The sequence below is a fragment of the Folsomia candida genome, unplaced genomic scaffold (genome assembly GCF_002217175.1).
Source record: "Folsomia candida strain VU population unplaced genomic scaffold, ASM221717v1 Fcan01_Sc028, whole genome shotgun sequence".
Lineage (NCBI taxonomy): Eukaryota > Metazoa > Arthropoda > Collembola > Entomobryomorpha > Isotomidae > Folsomia > Folsomia candida.
In genome coordinates this window covers 1,770,371-1,788,555 of record NW_019091220.1, presented here as the reverse complement: position 1 = coordinate 1,788,555, position 18,185 = coordinate 1,770,371, and the positions used below count along the sequence as shown (strand labels likewise).

At 40.3% G+C, this 18,185-nt stretch overlaps 3 protein-coding genes across 5 annotated transcripts; 1 reads left to right on the top strand and 2 right to left on the bottom strand.

Moving 5' to 3' along the window:
- The first annotated feature begins 239 nt into the window (after positions 1–239).
- LOC110859749 lies at positions 240–11,094 on the top strand. 3 transcript variants are annotated; one of them, XM_022108728.2, is made up of 11 exons: positions 242–412; positions 544–1,547; positions 1,650–4,342; positions 4,464–5,026; positions 5,116–5,601; positions 5,692–6,676; positions 6,753–7,223; positions 7,312–8,031; positions 8,120–8,297; positions 8,386–8,586; positions 8,677–11,094. In XM_022108728.2, the coding sequence occupies exons 2-11, from the start codon at positions 962–964 to the stop codon at positions 9,201–9,203; spliced, it is 7,410 nt and encodes a 2,469-aa protein (XP_021964420.1). In that variant the 5' UTR covers positions 242–412; positions 544–961; the 3' UTR covers positions 9,204–11,094. The 3 variants fall into 3 exon arrangements, with proteins under 3 accessions (XP_021964421.1, XP_021964420.1, XP_035715681.1); XM_022108729.2 differs by having other exon boundaries at positions 240–1,547; positions 8,389–8,586; XM_035859788.1 differs by having other exon boundaries at positions 242–1,547.
- Positions 11,084–13,325, bottom strand: LOC110859752 (2-amino-3-ketobutyrate coenzyme A ligase, mitochondrial). The gene is made up of 8 exons (XM_022108731.2): positions 12,840–13,325; positions 12,638–12,769; positions 12,472–12,573; positions 12,256–12,388; positions 11,725–12,182; positions 11,457–11,634; positions 11,350–11,387; positions 11,084–11,284 (listed from the first exon to the last, which is right to left on the bottom strand). The coding sequence occupies exons 1-8, from the start codon at positions 12,963–12,965 to the stop codon at positions 11,165–11,167; spliced, it is 1,287 nt and encodes a 428-aa protein (XP_021964423.1). The 5' UTR covers positions 12,966–13,325; the 3' UTR covers positions 11,084–11,164.
- A 171-nt stretch (positions 13,326–13,496) lies between these two features.
- LOC110859753 (ATPase ASNA1 homolog) lies at positions 13,497–18,147 on the bottom strand. Its single transcript, XM_022108733.2, has 8 exons — positions 17,929–18,147; positions 15,272–15,386; positions 15,108–15,189; positions 14,969–15,034; positions 14,744–14,898; positions 14,400–14,655; positions 14,131–14,328; positions 13,497–14,050 (listed from the first exon to the last, which is right to left on the bottom strand). Exons 1-8 carry the CDS (start codon positions 17,933–17,935, stop codon positions 13,922–13,924), a joined length of 1,008 nt encoding a protein of 335 aa, XP_021964425.1. The 5' UTR covers positions 17,936–18,147; the 3' UTR covers positions 13,497–13,921.
- Positions 18,148–18,185: the final 38 nt, after the last annotated feature.

Genomic DNA, 18,185 nt, shown 5'->3' with positions numbered 1-18,185 from the left:
TATTTGGTTGCTAGCTTTTTTTGCTTTAAATTTAACCAGCAGCGAACGACGACAGCACACTCTGTGAATGGATAAGAAACCACGGTGGGGCTGTCCATACACACCCCCCCACGGAAATGGGGTTCCTCACATTCAAAAACTGGACAATACTTGAGTCCACAATTATTTACGAGATTTCGAAAATATCATGTTTTCAACTTCCTTTCATGCATCCGCTTTCTTGCATCGTACCCTAAAGGATCGCCATTTTGTTGGTTGCACATCCACCATCGAAGCAAAAACAAACAACACACACTGCGAGAATATCAAAAAGTTATTCCACCATAATTTGGATTTTCAAATTTGATTCCATCTCGAAATCTAGATTTTTTCCCAATTTGGAAAAAATATATACAAAATTCCTTCCCCCCAGGTATATAGATATTTCGTTTTTTTCGTTTAAGAAACATGAGAGGAGAGGACAAAGAGAGAATATAAAAATTTCAAGATTCTAAAAAATCGAAATAAATGAGGAGTAATAAATCATAATAATCTCAATTATAGTGGGGTGTTGGGTGAGTAGTAAATTACGTGAGAGTAATTTACGAAAATCTGATAAGCAAACCAGCCCGAAAGATGATGGAGAATCGCGACTTGATAAGTGTGGAGCGTTTCTCGAGGAGTAGTTTTACGAGTAGGAGTAGTAACTTTTTTGTGGGGGAGGTTATTAGAAGGGACTATTGGAGTGGGGGAACGGGAAGTCAGGGGGAGGAGGAATAGATGTGGGACAGTAAGACGTTAAGATAACGACGACAAAGAGAGAGATAAACTTTGTTTTTGTTAAGATTAAAGAGGCGACAAATTGGAGGGAAAAAGTGACTTGAACTTGTTGTTTTGAGAAGTCAAGATAAGTGACACGTAATAGTAGTGACAAGGAGGGAGGACTTGTCGAAGGTTGCCTCTCGTGACAAATTGCAATGCAATGAACAACTTAATGATGCAGTTGGGTGCGGTGTTATCAACCGCAATTGAAGAAGCTACCCGACATGCTACTGCAGCAGTGAGAAATCCAAACCAGACAAATACTAACAATACTGTGTCCTCGGTCACAGCGACGGTCACTTCATCCCGATTTGATGGTAGTGGCGGAGATGAAACGACGAGTGGAAGTTCGTCATCGTCAAGTAACAGTGATCATCAGCATCAAGATGGGGGAGAAAGACATCGTTCAGGGGAAGAAGAACGGGGTGGGGGAAGTGGTGGTGAAATGGAAGACTTAATTATTTTACCTCCTCCTCCTGTAGTGACGACGAGTGAGTGTTTCGTTGGTGGGAAACAGGTCACTATAACGACGACGACGACAATGTCGGGTCAGACGCATGTCAAAGTCGTTGGGGTCACGGAAATGAATAAGCGTCAAGAACTTCAAAAGTCGCAGCCGCAATTTGAAGCAAACTTGGTTTCTAATTGTCCCCTTATTGTAGAATCTCATAAAAGGTATTCCCCTCCCATCGTGTTGCAACAGCAACAACAACATCCTGTCCCAGTGTCGTTGATGAATGGTGGGAGTAAGTACAAAGAAATTGTATCATGATGATGATGAATGAATGCATGTGTGAGATGGACCATTATTGTTTTGGTTCCTTTCTGACTTTCTGTTTATCTTCCAGGTCCACCCACTCCACCCTCTTCACTGTTATCATCACCAGGTAACGAAAGCCCCACGTTCCCGAGTCGTCTAACAACCACGCCACCACTACAACTGACGACGACGCATTTCCCATCCGTTCCCGTCCCAATCGATGTCCCCGTCGATGCCGTCGGACAGCAAGAAATAGTACAACACACACCTCCACAACTACTACCATTACCACAACCTCCTATTCCTTCCGAAATTGTGGATAATTGTAGTCTTCAACTAAGGGTAATAAATGCTAACAGTGAGTCACCACCTCCTCAAAAGATGGATCGCCCACCTCCACACCCCGAACCCGAGAAGGAAACAATAGTTCCTCCTCCACCGCCGCCGCCGCCCACAATTCTCCACAGTTACCCAGTTGAAATCTCCCCGCTACCCGTTATACCTGCAGTAACGACAAGGGTTCTATCTCCTCTCCTTCGAATTGAGGCGTCAGAATCATTACCACCAACCACCCGAATTATTCCTCTTCCGCCCAAAATGGCGTCATCTCCACCACAAAATCAACAGATACCAATTTCTCAAAGCGTGTTTACCCCCTCTTCCTCGTCTCCTCCTCCCGTAACAGAAACCTATTTGAGACGGGTTGTTAGCAATGACGACGTATTTGGTGGAAACAACAGTAGTTGTAATCCCAACTCTGTCAGACCCACGGTTCTCATGAGCATGACGCCCAACTCTACTGCTACTAGGATTAACAGCTTATCATCCCCCACTCCGCCATTATCGCCGCAAGTAGCGCTGTCTCTCGTGCTCCAGGATCATAATTACGTGGCATTTCCAAAATATTCACCCCCTCGAATGTCGTCAATGTCTCCCGTGAGATCATCCCCTCCCTCATCGTATTCAGTGTACAATTCTAATACAAGTATCCCTCATCACCACAAGAACCCTCAATATGGTGCTATGAACATGAGCAACTTGACACCATCACCAAGACCTTTACCGATGACTAACTCTTCTCCTGTTGGTGGTGGACCTGGAGGAATGTCAATCACACCATCACCCTCAATGAAAGTGGTCAAGAATAGAGTACGAAGAACGGAGGGATTAGAATCGTCAAATCGAGGAAGGATAAGGAGATCGTTGGGTAAAAGAGATGGCACAACGGCTCCCCACACGAGGAGAAAGAGTGGCGTAAGACGTGGTGGTGGCACAGGTCAAAGGAGGGGTCCCAAGCCACAAAGCAGCAGCACGCTAATTCCAAACGTACATACATCACCAACATCATCCCCAGCTGCAACAGGACTTGTATCCCCCATCAACTTGTTGACCCTCGCTTCGGTGAGTCACAGTAAAAGTGGAATCCCTGTACCCCATCATCATCACCGCCACCACCACCACCACCACCACCATCATTCGGAATTTAGCCCCCTCGACAAGTATAATAAACCAAGCATGGAAATCACTACAACCAGCAGCAGCATGACGAATAATCGTAGTCGACATGAAAGCACGACATCTACTCAATCGGCCTCTGAAGGTGAAGATGAAGATGATGACATTGATGACGATAATGATGACGACGACAAGGCCAGCGGTAACAACAGTGATCATAGCAGGTTGTACATTGCAGAGGACAACGAATTTCCAGAAAACGGGGTTCGAAATTTAAATTCGTCTAATAACGCGATGAAGAGACCACCCACCCCACACGGAACGGATGAAGGAATTACCCGCTGCATTTGTGACTACCTGCACGATGATGGTTTTATGATTTGCTGTGATAGGTGTTTCGTCTGGCAGCACGTCGACTGCATGGGAATTGACCGAACAGCCATCCCAGACACGTATCTATGCGAATTGTGCAAGCCCAGATGGGTTTCAAAAAGTAGGGCGAGAACAATCCAGTCAAGAAAGCTGGACATTATCGAAAAGGATAAGGATGTATCATTTGACAAGCTTTCGGTGCAAAATTTGGACGAGATGAGTTCAAGAATAGCGGCCAATGCTGCAATCCGTGAAGCAAGCATGAACAACAATAGTACCACTATCAATCTTCTCTCTCCCGTCATTCCAAGTTCCCCAAATAAATTTATCGATGCTAAGGTCCGCCGCCGAGGAAGGCCTAGTCTTTCGAATGGACAAGGGCTCCACCATCATTCCCTGCCCGCTGGCAACAACTCTGACACGGATGAAGACATGGATGGAAGTGGGATGTTAGGCACCTCAGGAGGGGGGAATAATAATAGATCAAGAAAATTTAGTGGGAGAAGATTAAAGCACGAATCCTCAAGTGGAGGGGGAGCAAATCCTGGCAAAGGTAGTGGACGCGGTGGCGCTCGTAAGTTGAAACTTGGAGAGAATCGAATCAAACGGAGTTACACGAGGAGGCACACCGTTCCTGCCATGTCCGGCCCTTCATCTCATCATCATGATAGAAATTTGGCGTTTAAATCCCCACAAGGAGAAAAGACAGGATTCCTGGATGGTGGAGGATCTGGCACGGATGATGCAATTTCTTCAAGTCCACTGGTCTCTCCTGGAGAGGAAACTAAGAGAGGATTCTTCTCCAACCATTACAACAACAATAGTAGTAAGCGATTTGATGATACTGATGACTTATCAAATGGTGGCTCAGATTCTCAGCATGGTGGTGGGGATAACGACAACGCGTCGTTTAATTCGTTAATCGAATCGAGAAGGAAAGCTCCAAGGAAGCAGGTAATTCCATTATTATAAATATATTAATATGAAATTAAAGGGACAAATTCTGTTCCCTTGTACTTCCTACACTTATCACTAACTATATAATACTGAAAAAATGCCCAATTTTCATTTGCAGACCTTCAGAGCCATTACGAACGGTGATATAAGCCCTCCCCACATCATCTCTTCTCCGTCTGATTCGACGGAAAAATCTGGATTAGCAACATCCGCTCAATCTGCAAAGTCTCCGCTATTGGATAACAAAGCTCACACTCCGACAAGTTCTTTACCTATGACGAACGGATTTCTGAGCAGTAGCAGCAGCTCCATGTCTTCTCCAGAAAGTCCTCCCTACCACCACCATCGAACATCCACCAGTCCAATTATCAGTCCCCTCAACTACTGCCCGTACTCCGTCTCACCCTTTCTCGACAGGTACGAGGAGGCTGAAAACTCGGTGTGCAGCTACTCTCAAGAACTAAGAGCTAAGCTGTTGAAACATCACAGCGCCAACACCAACACTGTACCTGACTTTATCACTTTGGAGGATGGGATGAAGAAGTGGAAGCTGGGAATCACGAGTCTCGAAGGGGGCAAAAAATTAAAAACATTATTGGCAAATTCTCGCCTGCACCAGAACGAAGCGGTCATTGAATTGGTTGGAAAGTATCAAATGTCGAGCAGTTTTACGCCAACCAGGTACGAGTCGTCTTAAATTTTGCTTTGCATTTGAATAAAGTAAATAAATAAATAAATAAACATACTAATAAAAAGTTATCACTTTGCAGCAGCGCAAAAAGAGTCAGCCCTGGATCCTCCTCGAGTCTCATCTTCCCCGAACCGTTCGCTTACTTCCATCAAGTACCCCGGAACGGAATGTGCATCAGTATCGATTTACGCAAGTATGGGAATGAGGCCCGATTCGTTCGCCGCTCTTGCAAAGCAAATGCAGAAATTCGCCATGTCGTCGGAAAGGGGACACTCCACGCGTACATTGTCACCCTCAAGAATGTCGAACTGGATGAAGAGATCACCATCGCACACGAGTTTCAAACCATCAAGAAAGGCCCAAGTCATGAGTATACTGTGGCGCCGTTCCCCCTCCCCTGTGCTTGTGTGGATCTGACCACTTGCAACGCAAGGATGAACGAATCTCCTGCAATTATTGCTGCTGCTGCAGGCATGTCGACAGAAGGGTATTCGGCTAAGAAACATAACGGAGCCATTGTTATGGGGGGGACGACGAGCTTACCCTCGCCCGTGTTACCAGCCGAGTGAGTCAACTATAGATTATTAAGAAATATTAATAACTATTTAACTCCGTAACTAATGCTAATAATATATTATGCAATTATTATTTTCAGACCAAAGGAACGAAAAAAGCGGCTAAGTTCACGCCGAATGTCCTCTATTGATAAGGAGCCCCTACAACTGGTTGAACCACTAGTTGAATTTTCAAAAGATAACATTGTTCCTGAGAAAGCAAATCCTATTCAAACCGTCTTGTCACAACAAGCTGTCGTTGGCCCTGTCGTGTTGTCGCAAGATATCATTGAATCTTCTAAGCCGGACTCTCAACCAGTCGTAACAAAAGAACGAACCACCCGGGCCAGATCTGCTGCCACTAATGTTGTTGCTCCTCCTCCACCATTAGAAGAACCTACCCCAGTTGTGACTCCGCCAGTTCCTGCGACACGACGCACTCGAACTGAAAGCATAACATCCCGACAAAGGAATAAATCTGGCCAGGGTGAGGTCAAAGTAGTAAAGGAACCATTAGCAACACAAGAACAACAACATCGTGCTCCATTTGCGACACCAATAGTTGCTCCTGCCGCTACTACTACTACTCCGCAAAAGCCCACCACTGCTCCTAAACCGAAGGGAGAACCCTTATCTCGCGAAGAACGGAAACTACAATCCGTTCTGAGATTAATTGAGAGATTGGAGAGTAATCAAAAGAAGAAGGAAAGCCGACAAACTCAACGAAAGGACAAAGGAGGAAGTAGCAGAAAAGGTGATGATGAAGACCACGAAGATTTGGATTCTCAGACTGACCACGTCGTCGTTCCAACACCTCCCGTTAAGACAGTAAAGTTTGTTCAACAAATCCACAAGAGGAAGGGGAAGAAGAGGGGTCGATCGGGGAGTCACTCGTCTAAAGTTGGGGCTACGCCAACAGCACCAATGGTCGCAGGAAAGCCACAGATGATTAGCCAACGCAATTCTGGAAGTGGAGGAGACCAACGGTCAACATCTACAGAGTCTGAAATAAATTCTGCTGATGATACGAGAGAAACTTCTTCACCTACGGGGGGAGGAGATTTCAGATTGCCAAAGACAAAACGGGTAAATATCTATCTAGATAATAACAAATTTTGTAAATTTTATGTACTAGATAATGAAAAAAAACACAATTTTTTAGGCGCTCTTGTCGGATTGGTACAATTCTCCCACAAGTTCAGGAGAACTAAATCTCCCCCAACAGTACATGCGCCGAACTGTCAGTACATCTGGCTTAGCACAACCCAACTCCTCTGTCACCACTCCAACAAGTCTTTCAACCACTCCCACTACCAGTAACAACACAAATTTAGATAATGCCTCCGCCAAAAAGCGATGGCTGAGACAGGCCATAAGCGAAGAGACGGACCACCCCACCTCAGCCAGCCCAGCCAACTCTCGACCCATGTCTCCTATCACGACCGATTGTGTTGCACCCCTGAAGAAGAGACGATTTGCCAGATCATCCATTTCTTCGGAAGTTAGCAACACGCCACCACTAACTCCTAACAATCTAGAGGGACATAATTCAGAGCATGATTCTGAAAATGACCTCGAAAGCATGGGAGCTGCATACAATCGGGTAGTTTCCTCAAACAGAGAGGAAGAATCGGTAAGTAACTATGCTAGACTTTGTTTCAAAGATTGTTTAGTGGTTGGTGTAGAGCTTTTGTTGAGGTAAATTGTTTGGTAAATTGCAGAACTCGTCAATTCGCTCGGAAGAAAGAGAAGAATGCGAACAACGCCACAGAGAGAAACGAATCACATCCTTAGTAGTCGCATCCTTAGAAGATGAAGTGGACTTGGCACAAACAAGAAAGCAAGAAATCATTCTCAATGTGACAGATGACTCTAGCGTTACGTTATCAAATGAAATGGACACCAGCACCAGGGCGGACACACCTACGGCCCGACATGAAGATAACGAATTTTCCTTCTCAACAACAAAACGGACCTTATTCGAAGATAAGATGGAATCAAATCAAGAAGAGTCGTCGAATTATCCCCAGCAATTAAATATCACCACGGATTATACAAACGGTCCTGTATTTGATACTCCAAAAACTTTGCCGAGAAGAAGTCGTTGGGATCAACTCGAAAGTAAGGACTCTACTACAACCTCCCCTCGAGGCTCTCCTGTCAAGGCCGAACCAATCATACTCGACTACAAAAGGGATTACAAGAACATGTGTATGAAGTTGAGCTTTGGCGCTGGTGAAACAAGTACTTCTACTTCTCAGAGAAGATTAAGTTTTGAGAGAATTGAATCCTCATTTGAATCATCATACAATCAAAATAATGAGGACGAGCAACAAATGAAATCTTACAACAACGAAGATCCAGAAGTATTCAAGGCAAGTGAGCATCCGGAAAAAGTAATGAAGCAAAGTTTGTCAAACTTTACACCTGCCAAAAGAAAGGTAGAAAAATATTGAGTAGTAGTAGTTGTTTGTTTTGGTTTTGGTCCAAGAAAACATGTTTACTTATTCGTTTATTGTCCTTTTGCAGTTGTCAATTTTGGAGTACCGCCAACGGAAGAAAGAAGGACGTCCATTAGACAGCCCAGGTTCATGTGAAACTAATCTTTCAAATTTTAAAGGCGACAGCACATCGAATGATTCTATTCCGGAGAAGATAGAAAAGAAATGCGATGAATCGACGGAGAGTAATCCTGTAGATAATACTGGTGTGTGAACTTGAATAATTTTTTTTATATAAATACTTAATAATAGTCCGAGCCTATTTTATGGTTTTATATTATGCGTACATATCAGCAGGGTTATCGTGGTGTCCCATTCCCACTTTGGCAGAACGTCAAAGAGAAGAACTCAGCAAACGACTCCCTTCATTTGGTATAAAACTTGCTGACAGTGACAATTCTTCAAGCCCACGAGAAGAAAAATCTGCACCTGCTCCTCCTCCTGCTCCTCTTCCAACCCGAGCTGAAAAACCTAAAGAAAAGGAAAAGTCGGAAGGTATGCAGTTTTTAAATGCACAATGGAAAACAGTTTCACCAATGGATGATGATATTTAGCAGTACCTATTCATTTTTTTTGTTTCCTCAGGGCGCACCTCCACCATTACACCAGAAGAAAGAACCGACAGGAAATCAGCCACCTCATCGTCAGGATCTAGAAAATCCAGCAGTGGCCACCGGTTATCTGTACCAACACCCGCAGCACTAAAACAATCAGGAATGCCACCACTTCCATCCCATCACAAGTCTTCATACGAAGGGGGGCCGTCCACAAAGTCTTCTAGTGGCTCAAACTCTACAACGTCTCACAATGGGTACTCGCAATCTTCCTCATCATCCGGTAGAGGAGACAGATATAACAAGCATCACTACCGAGGAGGAAAAGGAAATCACCACCACCACCACCAATCCCACAGGTCAAAATCATCACATCGTGACCGAGACCGATCCAACAACAATACCAGCACTACCACCGGATCCGTCCAAACTAACAATGCAATAATTGGTGGCATCCCAGTGAACAATTTAATTCCACCACCACCACCACCCACAAATCAGCCCGGGCCTGCATATTCGGGTCGGTTTTTTAGCAAAACGTTTTTCCCACAAACTTGAACTGTACGTCGTTGTTTTTTATTATTCCATAACTTCTCAACAACTGTGTAGTTTAGCAGTAATTGTATGAATAGAAATCAAGGCGGTGTATCGCTCTCTTACTTTCAGCAAGTAAGTTTAAGTATAACTTTTTGTGTTTTAAATAATGTTTATTAATATGGATCTGATTATTGTGACGCCTTGGTTTTAAGTTAATGAAAAAGCTATGATGAGTATGAATCAAACCAAGTGTGCGTGTGTCTGGTTGTACGTGCTGATTTTTGAAACATTACATCATTACTGATTATTATGGGTGGGGATAGCTTTATTATTTCGACATGGCGTGACACACGACGGAAAGGAAGGATCTCACTTGTGCAATGATTGATGAGCAACCAAAATATTTAAATATGTGGGTGTCAAGAAGAATGTCGTATTTTTTGTATTTTGATTTAACCAACCCAAAGATTTATTCGGTTTAATTATAATAATAAGTATAATAGTTTAGTCGTCTGTACTCCCAAGTTGTCTGTTGGCCTCTCAATTTAACCTTTGTTTTTTTTATATACTTGGGAAATTGAATTTTGCAGGATCTTACGTTTCTTCCTTGCCTAGTCTTTCTCCTCTCAAGAGAATCCCATTATTATTAAGTGAAGTGTATTTTCTCCGCATTTTCGATTATTGCATTTTCAAAATACAAAAATCCCACCCACCTACTACTAAATATTTTGTAATACGATACATAACTAATAGAATTTTATGTAAGAGTTTAATACCAAGGATCAAGTTGGGTGTTGGGTATGCATAGCTATCTAAACTATCGAGTGGTATCGTTTCGACAAGTACAAACTTTTTCTAAGCATTTTATATCCGGTTGATTTCAGGTAAGTTTTTTTTTGTTTCTGGAAAGGTCGGTGTCATTTTTATGAAAATAATTACTATCCTATCCACGTTTGTGTGGTGTTGGTATGTGTGTGTGTACCTCATTTTTATGCATGTATATTTCCTCACATATACAAAAGATAACCTCAGATACAAAGGAATGACTCGAGAAGAAAAGCTTTATATTGGCGTACGTATCCCTTTGTTGTAATCTAGTTAACACCACATTTTTTAATTATGATTTTAACCCGTCGAAATAGTAGTATTAAGTATGATTATGATTTCCGATCGTGAAGGTACAACACAATTAAGAGCGAGTTTTTGTCGATGAGAATGTGAAGAAAGTATGCGAAATTCTATGAATGTTACCTGAATAGGGTATCGAAACTATAAAATTTACAACCTAATTGTACCCGAGCTGTTCCAAGAATTATATAAATTTTCGAGATATTAATAGGGCAGCCCTACTTTTAACGAAATCCTAAAATATTCTCTACCGTTATTATAAAATAGAGAAATACTAATATGCATGCTAACGACACATTTTTCCCCTGGGTAGAAATACATATATAAAGTATGTAGTAGTTTCCATTGTGAAATGAAAATTAGGGCGGAATGAATTATCTAACTAACTAATTATAAATATTAATTAATCGATGTACATTTGCTGTAAATAGTTCTCTGGCTTTGTCGCGACCTGTCAGATGTGTAAAGCTGATATTACAAACTATATATTGTAGATAAGGTAAAATTTTAACAGAGATGATAATTAATTAGGGGTTAAGAATACTATTAAATGTTGTGTTAGGTATTATATTATACTGTGTCGTGCTTACATACAATAATTTCGTATCATGTCTCTCTCTGTCATACATTCATTATTAAAATAATTTTGTGTTACATACATATTTAAGAAAGTTATGAATTACTTTGAAAGATTTTCAAAAATTTAAAAACAAAGCAAGAGAGAAGAAATATATAGGTCAATAAATTCGAGACTACTACTTCGAATACATAACTCGTGAGAAAATATTGTTGTTTTTTTATTATTTCGCATAATATCAAGTACAATATTGATGGGACGGGTTGTTTAATCGTATTTATGAGATGAGCTGCAGAGATTTTCCGACCTTAGTGAAGGCGTGAATAAGTTTTTCAATCTCGTGGGGCTGATGTGCGGCAGAGATTTGGACGCGTATTCGAGCTTTCCCTTTGGGCACCTGGAGAAAGTATTTGGTAGAATGGATTATCAATATATATGTAATTTTTGGTAATTTTGTCTTACGACGGGGAAGCTGAATCCTATCACGTAGATCCCTTCCGCTACAATTTATGATGAAATTTAAAACGTCTGAATGATATTTATTGAGAATAGAATGTTTTTTTTGTTACCCAGCATTTTCTCTGCCATTGACGAAGCAAGTTTAGCATCGCCAATAAAAACGGGACAAATTGGATGGTTTTCACCCAAAATTGTAAATCCAGCCTTGGTCATAGCGTCACGAAACTGCTTCGTGTTGCTGGCCACTTTTTGCGTTAGGTCGGACGAGGTCATGAGCAAGTCAAACACCTACAAGTTGACACATTTAAACGGGTTTAGAGAACTAAATTACATATGTAAATCTAAATTATTTAATTTTCAGATTTCCAATAAATCAACCTTTGAACTCGAAGCTACAACAGGAGGGGGCAAACTATTCGAAAATAGATACGGTCTCGATTTTTGTCTCAACAGATCCACAATTTCCTTGGGTCCAGTTGTGTATCCTCCGGCCGCCCCTCCCAGCGCCTTGCCCAGCGTGGAGTTGATAATGTCTACGGGAGTTTTACACCCCAAATACTCTTCCGTCCCACGACCCGTCTTTCCAAAGAAACCCGTGGCGTGACACTCGTCCACGAAAACGACAGCGTTATACTTTTCTGCTAAGGATTGAATCGCAGGCAGAGGGGCGACATTTCCGTCCATGCTGAAGACCCCATCCGTCACGATGAAGCGACGACGAGTCCCTTTGTCGAGAGATTCCTTGAGTTTTGACTCTAGGTCGGACATGTCTTTATGCTTGTAGCGGTACTTTTGCGCCTTGGCGAGGCGAATTCCGTCAATGATGGAAGCATGGTCTGAAAATGAGTAAGGAATTTTGTGAAATACATGGAAATACATAAAGAAAGTTTTGCCTGGTTAAGCACTTACTCAACTCGTCGGATAAAATTGCGTCCTCTGGAGTTGTCAAAACTTCAAAAATTCCGGCATTTGCGTCGAAACAAGACGCGTATAATATGGCATCTTCGCGTCCGTGAAATTTCGCTATTTTTCTTTCCAGTTCCTAATTGTAATGAAATCATTTATTACTGCATACTTGAAAATATATATGTCAATTTCTTAATTTATAATCCGAAATCTTATCACTTTGTGAATAGTTTGAGTTCCACAAATGAATCGAACCGAAGATAATCCTGCACCATACTGATCCAAGGCTTGTTTCCCAGCTTTAATAACTTCCGGGTGAGACTAAAAATAGTTAAAAATATATAAAATTGGCAATGAGCAAGACATTACGCTACGTTATTTTTACCGAGAGTCCTAGATAATTATTTGCACAGAAATTAAGCAATTTTCCCTTCGTACTTCCTTCCACGCTAACTTCTGTCCCCTGCTTGGTTGTAATGACTCTTTCATTCTTGTACGTTCCTGCGGATTCAATTTCCTACCGAAATGTGGAAAATTTTGATAAAATATCCATTAAAATCTAACTACAAAATATATTTTTAAACTACTTTCAGCTCCTGTTGTAACTGTTCTCTCAAAGTGGACACTGCCGATGCTAAACTCCTTGATTGAAGTCTGCATGAGTTTACTGTTGCCGTTGCCAATACAACTTTTGTATGGAGAAAGGCAAGCATTATTGCTGATTATTACTAATTCCGGATGCACAAAATAAATCGAAACTGCTTTGTTATACTAAATCGATGAAAAAACAAAACAGCCGGGTATTGATTTTCCTTCAGTAAACCATTTTCTTAATATGTTTCGTGCAAGTGGTTGCATGGCACTGATTTCATTGTACTTATTTAATAAGAGAACAGATATGGAAGGTCTACAACGTGAAGCAAGGCTAACATAACATTTCTATTCTTCTATTGTATAACACAGGAGTAGATCAACTTTATATGAATTTGAGATATATATACAAATAAATGGTTGGATCTACTGGAAGGCTTTTATACTTTTTGTTACGCAACAGCAGAAAATGTTTTCTTATGCTGAGCAAGAACATGTTTTTTTTATTGTGATTCACATATGCATTGCATTGTATGTAAGGTGGTGTGACTTACATAATTAATTTGCATGGCTTGGTAAGGTGAAGTGAGGCAAAATGAGATTGGAAGATGAGCTCTTATAAATGCTATTATAGTAAAAAAAAAAAAAAAAAAAAGTTACAGTTTACTTTTAATATCCAGGATCAAGATTTATAAAACTATTTGTAAAAGTTACCATCTTTTGTATATACCGTGCCGTTCAACATAATTATTATCTATTTATGTTTGATGTTGGAGTCATAATAATGTCAAATATATTTAACATGCATGCAGATGTATTATAATCAACAGAGGTAGATGTTGTAGGTCTACAGTAAAATTTTCCATGAAGAGTAATAAACGTACATGCAAAGTTGTTAATCATTATATATTATAAACATACAATGGGAAAACATTACTTTCCACGACAAATTGCACATATTCTAACTCGTAAATAAAATTACTACCACCACATAAAAGATATAATAAATTTGCGACAGGAATCATTGTATATGATAATATTCAGCAGTCTGTCCATAGTAATTTTTATTTTGCTTGCACTAATCTGATTTGGGTTGAAACGGTGTGATGAGGAGTTCGGAAAATTTACGGATTTCATCTACTCCTCGGACCTCTTTCTCCAGTAAAGGCAGCTTTGTAACGTGAAAGTCTTCATATAAATCGGCAATCTGTAAATTGACATAAAAATGCAATTTTAATTCTGTCTACACTTTAAGTAATTTAAAGTGAAATTGCACAAGTGAATTACCTGATCCAAGTACTTTGCTTGTACCTTACACCTCGCGGCGCACATTTTGCAGCTATCTCCAGGAGCTGGAAATAATAATTGGTTCACAACTACGTTTCGGACGTCTATGTTCAACTTGGTCAGCTCTTGGACCAATCTTTCTGTTTCGAATACTGACAAGAATTCTGCTATACAGATACAAACGAATGTGGTTTGTTCCTAAAGAAAATAAAAATTTGCACATAAAATACATGACATTGCGTGACATAAATTAGACGTATGAGTATTACCGGGTCACGGAATTGCTCATTAATTTTCCGAATCGTGGGTAAAATCTCGTCTAATCTCGTAGCTAAACTGTCAGCATTGAAATCCATTTGTAACATTGAGCCGATCTGTTGGATAAAGGGACCGAAAGAGTTCTTCAGCTGGATAATTTTGCCGAGCCCTTTCTCCACAAGTTTTGGGAATGAAAGCAACCTCAGAGTGTGACCAGTTGGGGCGGTGTCAAAAATTACAACAGAAAAGTTCATGCTCTCGACCAACCTATTAATTAAACAAAATTAATCGTTAAGCAAGCAGACTTCTTAATAATAAATCCGAAAATATTTAGTGAAAGTTATATTTCTCTCACTTCATAACTTCTGCATAACTCATGGCTTCATCAATTCCAGGAAATGCGTTCATCACTTCCTGCATGACAGATTTAGATACTCGTACATTTTGTCCACCTAATTCTTGGAAAAATTCGTCCGGTAACTCATTATATCCAACATTTGGGTCGATTTCCTATTTTTAAAACAGTCAACACAATGACAAATTGCAAGTCTCCAAACTATGTTTAAATTTTCTCACGTACCATTGCAAACAAATTATCAAATCCTTTAACCTTGGTCGGGACTTTGCTAAATTTCTGGTCAAAAGCCTGAAATAATAGGACATAATACCATTAGTAATTACTAATATAGTTTAAATTAGAATTAATTATTTTTACTCACATCAGAAATGTTATGGGCAGGATCGGTAGAAATTATCAACACGGAGTTTCGAACTTTTGCCATTTGAACTGCCAAGCTGCAGCTGTTAACATGAAAAAAAACAATTACTTGCCTTGCTTATCGCTATTCGTCCAACAAATCACTTATCAACAACAATAACTCACCTACACGTCGTTTTCCCCACGCCACCCTTCCCCCCGACAAAGACCCAACGGAGGGACTCTTGCTGAATGACATTCTTTACAGATGCTTCCAGAAATAGATCGTTTGAATCCATTGCTAAAATAATTTTTGAAATTGAAATTGAAATGGAATAAATTCAAAAAATATTAATATTTGTTGATAAAAAAAGTTGCTTTTTAGGCCTTTTAAGATGGCCTTATAGAATTGTCAAGATGTCCGTCTGTCCGTCTGTCTGTCTGTCTGTCTGTCTGTACGCACGATAACTCTCTTTAAACACGAGCGATCGACTTGAAATTTTGCATACTTCATCTTTGGACAAAAAGTAAAGATGAGTTCGAAGATGGGCATGATCGGTCAAGTGGTTGGCCGGTGGGGGTCTTTTCCACTCAAATGTGTTGCCCTTACTACCAAGAACCTTTAGAGCAGGTTATATAAGTGCAAGTAAAATATTTGTAACTTGAGAAATATCTATAGTAATAATTTTTAGTAATTTTAGTATGAAGATTGCCACCTCAAAGCGTTTAAATTGGAGTGGAGTTTCAGAAATTTTCAACCTGGGAGACCCGATAGGGTGACCCCACGGATTTCTAAAATTTATCGTAGGAAGCTGAAATTTGGTACAAAGGTTGCTAATGGATTGTAACGGAAAAAAATGAATTTAGGTTGGAAAAATTTTCATCTTGAGGGACCCTATGGGGACTGGGGACCCATACTGGTTTTTCAAAATCGTCATGTCGAACTGAAATTTGGTGGAAAGGTTGCACATGGGTCTTAATGGAACAATATGAAATATTTTTTGCCAATATTTTACCAATTTCAATTGGTAAAATTTTTATCTAGAGCGACCCTATGGGGTGATACATACCGATTTTTAGAAATTGCTTTAAAAACATGAAATCCGGCATGGTAATACTTACAATTAATGGCTTCTCATTAAAGAATTTGCAATTAAAAGTTAGTTAAGTGCAAACAGAATGACCTGCAGGGTGACCCATGTCGTTTTTAGCCCGAACCAGGGCTTATGTAATTGTCATCCGTCTGTCTTTCAATAACTCTCGAACGAGTTGACCGATTTTTACCAAATTTGGTAGAGATATGTATATGGGCAATGAAACGACCGACTTCGAAGATGGGTTCTATCAGAAAAGTTTAGGACCGGTGGGGATCATATGAGTGGGTGGGGTATTATGTACCAAGTATCAGCCTCCATGAACACTAAATTGAAGTAGGGTTTAAAAAAATTCAACCAGAACGACCCGACAAAAACTTTCATGGGGACCCTATAGGGTGACCCGATTTTTAGAAATTGCTTTTAAAACATGAAATCTGGCACGGTGATACTTAATGGCTTCTCATGAAAGAATATGAAGTTAAAAGTGAGCAAAGTGCAAGCAGAGTGACTATGGAGGCTGACCCATACCGTTTTGGAAAGTTGTTATTTCTATCTGAAATTTGGTATATGGGGGATAAAAACCACTTATAGATAGCACATACAGCTCTGAAAGTACAAGTCAAGATGCCAAAGAACCCCACTGGTCAGGTCATGGTAGTTAAGGACAAGATTTGTAAATACTTACAAAATTTGGTGCCGAATACAAACATTTAACCATATCTTTTAACCGTTTAACCATTCACAACACGGAGGTTATACATAAAGTGAACGAGTTATGTACTGTGCGGGTGGAGCTTAAACCTACGGCCTCCTGAAGTACCTTGTGCTGAGACTAGGGTTTCTCGTGAGTTTAGCTCCATTCGCACAGCACATAACTAACTCACTTCAAGTATAGTAATATTACGTCGGACAATTCGGAGAAAAATTTAGAAGCGGGCTCTGACTTATGAAGTCTGCACTGTAGGTTTTTTATTCTGTCGAGAGTTATCGTGGTGACAGACAGACGAAGCGGAAGGACGGACGTCCAGCCACAAAATTGCATACATATTCTGCCATATGTTATGTCCAATACACTCCGTGCGAAAAAAAAATTATTAGCAGTTATACTAGTTGTTGACAGTTGTACTATTTTTTACTGAAATGTCCATCCAATTGTCTATCAGAAACCGAATTTTTTTTACCCAATGTGCCAAAATGACAGATCGGAAAACAATGAGGAAATTAGGAAAGTCAATGGGTATATCTTATAGAAAATGTTATGCCCTTTGTCGTGATATCATTATTTTTTTAAATTCAATAAACTGAGTCCGCTATATTAATTTATGCATTGGACATAACCAGTGGCCGTGGAAGCTTGGGGACAGAGGGACAATGTCCCCACAGTTATTCGATATCCCCATCATCTCTCCACGTTATACTTACAAACCCCTCCCTCCCCTATCCTACAATGTTAAAGTCATGTCCCCACAACTTCCGTGGCCACTGAACATAACAATTGGCACTGGCAGTACTATGTAAGTGCTTATCGTTCATTACGAGTCTGGCTTTCCGTGAATATTGCCTTCTTAAAAGGCCCCGCAAAGTTGCTTGAAGTAGGTTTTTAATTTATATAAATTCATTTACTGAACTGAATAACTCTGGGTCAAACTTTTTAGGGGATTTTTTTTTAGAAATCTTCAATTTACTACTTACAACAAAATCGTTTTCATTCAATCTTCAATTACGTAATCCGAATTTCGAGCTTACCTTCCATTTACGAAATGACAGACCTTGACGACGTGAGTATTTGAGATTTATTTATTCCCCTTCAAAATATTACGCTGCAAATAATTAATCCATAAACGACGTCAAGCAAAAGCAACGGCGTTGGGAGAAAGCGGAGGTGGAAAAATGAGAACCTTTCACAATCATCAATCTGGAAATTTCTTATTTGTGTTGTGTGACTCGGTTTACAAATTCCTTTCGAGCCCACCGCCTCTTACATGACAAGAATGAATCACAGC

Excerpts from the sequence above, each read along its gene's own strand:
- LOC110859753 (XM_022108733.2), bottom strand. Across the intron at positions 15,035-15,107 it reads CTGCCCATAACATTTCTGAT|GCTTTTGACCAGAAATTTAG; the intron begins GTGAGTAAAAAT and ends CTATTATTTCAG. Across the intron at positions 14,051-14,130 it reads AAGCAAAGTACTTGGATCAG|ATTGCCGATTTATATGAAGA; the intron begins GTAATTCACTTG and ends GTCAATTTACAG.
- LOC110859749 (XM_022108728.2), top strand. The coding sequence starts at position 962 with ATGAACAACTTAATGATGCAGTTGGGTGCGGTGTTATCAACCGCAATT. Across the intron at positions 5,602-5,691 it reads TCGCCCGTGTTACCAGCCGA|ACCAAAGGAACGAAAAAAGC; the intron begins GTGAGTCAACTA and ends TATTATTTTCAG. Across the intron at positions 8,032-8,119 it reads TTACACCTGCCAAAAGAAAG|TTGTCAATTTTGGAGTACCG; the intron begins GTAGAAAAATAT and ends GTCCTTTTGCAG.
- LOC110859752 (XM_022108731.2), bottom strand. The coding sequence starts at position 12,965 with ATGCTTGCCTTTCTCCATACAAAAGTTGTATTGGCAACGGCAACAGTA. Across the intron at positions 12,770-12,839 it reads AGTTACAACAGGAGCTGAAA|GAAATTGAATCCGCAGGAAC; the intron begins GTAGTTTAAAAA and ends ACATTTCGGTAG. Across the intron at positions 11,388-11,456 it reads AATGGCAGAGAAAATGCTGG|CGGAAGGGATCTACGTGATA; the intron begins GTAACAAAAAAA and ends CATAAATTGTAG.